Genomic DNA, 2,000 nt, shown 5'->3' with positions numbered 1-2,000 from the left:
TAGTTTTGCTTTTCATTCTACGTAATTCAGTTTGACTCGGTGATAGTTGTTGAAAAATTCAAAACACCAAAGGTACTTTAGTATTAAAAGTATTAAGTATGATATCATCAATAGACATGTTTGTTATAGTATAATCATGTCACTAGATCAAATATTCATAAAGCACAAGAACAAGTCAGCGGTAAGTTAGCTCTACAGCTAATGAATACAACATAAATGTTAATATCAAAGACATTTCACAGAAAAACAAACGAAATTTCAAAGCTTGAATCGATCTTACTATACATCATTGATGTCCGTACCAAAAGAGACAAAACAAAAACAACATAGCTGAAAACATTAATAAAGACTAATTTCTACATGAAACCAAACCGTCACCGGTAAAGCTATTCATGCACCAGGTGCTGCATCTTTAAACTTACCATGGAAGTACCCACCAGCATAATCTTTAACATGAGCCGCCGTATCATAAATCCGACTCCGAGCATAATCCACTTGATCCGACCCCACCGGGTGCATGCCTTTAAAATACAGGTACGTCCACGACACGACAGCCGCAGTACCGAATAGGAATCCGGCAACGGACAAGAATCCGGTAACGAGGAGGAACAGAAGGACCCATATAGGGCTTGAGATAATGATGATCGGAAGGAAAGCGATGAATCCTAGGACGAAAGCTGTGGCGGTGATTCCGGTGAGTAAGAGGAGGATTCCACCGGAGATAAAGAATGCAAGAAGGCCCAAGCGCTGGCGGGAGTGCTCAGGAGATTGTGATTGTAGCTGACGGAGGAAAGATGCGATTGGATGGTTCATGTTGTTGCCGCGAGAGGGGACGGTGGTTGAGCCGTAGGGTGTTTGTTGGATGTGTCTAGAGTCCATATCCGAGAGTATAGAGTCATAGAGATGTGTGCAGTGCGAGATAGAAAGAGGAAGCGGAAAGGGTTAAACAAATGGAGACAAGTTCTGGATGTAAAGGCGCATGCATGCAAACACGTGGATTTTGGTCTTGTTTTTTTTTTCACTTGCTTGTTCTGTGTCTGCCATTGCTATAGAAGGTTTTGTTGGTTACTGTTTTATCTCGTTTCCTTTCTCTTTTATGGTCAATATAATTGGTAAAAGTAAGAGTCTAGATGGCAATATGCGGAATAATTGCAGAGCGATTATAACACTAAACACAAATGTATAAATATGTGTAGATATTTTGTTATCTATCTTATTAAAATAGGAACATTACAACTTTCTCTAGGTGGATATTTAAAAGTGGACTCATATGTTTAAATTAAATATTTCATTCTTTATATATAATACATACTATAGTCTAACTTTACATTGATGTATTTCCTTAAATACAATTCTTCTTTTTGTCTATATTCCATATATGATTTTTACATTTATTACATATCGATTTAGATAAGATATATACTAAGAATACTAAAAATATTAATCGTTCTATAATTACCCTATACAATTCATTTTAAATTGATCAGTATATTTTCATTGGCCATATTAATTTTATTAGTAAGAATAACGTTAGGTAGATAAGTCATAAACACATACATAAAGATATGACTATTCTTATAACTACGTTGGGCCTAATCTACTTTCTAAAACAAATAACACATAGCTTCATATATTGTATAGAAAATAGTAATATTGTATAGTATTATACTTATACAATAATACTAAAAACAAACCAAACTGAAATATAATATATATCGAAAATGCTTTGAACCATTACACACAAAATATATTAGACTTTAGAGATAAAATTCACTTTGAAATTACGTAATAATTATTTTAAAAAATTAAATTTCATAATGTACAAAAAACATAACTTTTATATAAAATTTTGTGTTACAATAAAAAAACACAACTCGCGCTTGCAAAGTATTATTTTTACATACGAAAGACAGTTTTGATATTTTTCTTTAAACACAAAATTGAATTATACAAACTCGATACTACATAAAACTAAACAATATAGAATACATTTTAAAAAT

The 2,000-nt window shown here is 32.8% G+C and overlaps 1 protein-coding gene across 1 annotated transcript; it reads right to left on the bottom strand.

The window, feature by feature from the left end:
• Positions 1-390: 390 nt before the first annotated feature.
• Positions 391-879, bottom strand: LOC108828868 (oleosin G-like). The gene has a single exon (XM_018602536.2). The coding sequence runs from the start codon at positions 877-879 to the stop codon at positions 391-393; it is 489 nt and encodes a 162-aa protein (XP_018458038.2).
• Between the last annotated feature and the right edge of the window lie 1,121 nt (positions 880-2,000).

This window comes from Raphanus sativus, chromosome 8, assembly GCF_000801105.2.
Source record: "Raphanus sativus cultivar WK10039 chromosome 8, ASM80110v3, whole genome shotgun sequence".
Taxonomy (NCBI): Eukaryota; Viridiplantae; Streptophyta; class Magnoliopsida; order Brassicales; family Brassicaceae; genus Raphanus; species Raphanus sativus.
This window is presented reverse-complemented; position numbering and strand designations above follow the sequence as displayed.

What these genes read in the sequence shown, in the direction of transcription:
- LOC108828868 (XM_018602536.2), bottom strand. Translation starts at nt 879, where the DNA reads ATGGACTCTAGACACATCCAACAAACACCCTACGGCTCAACCACCGTC.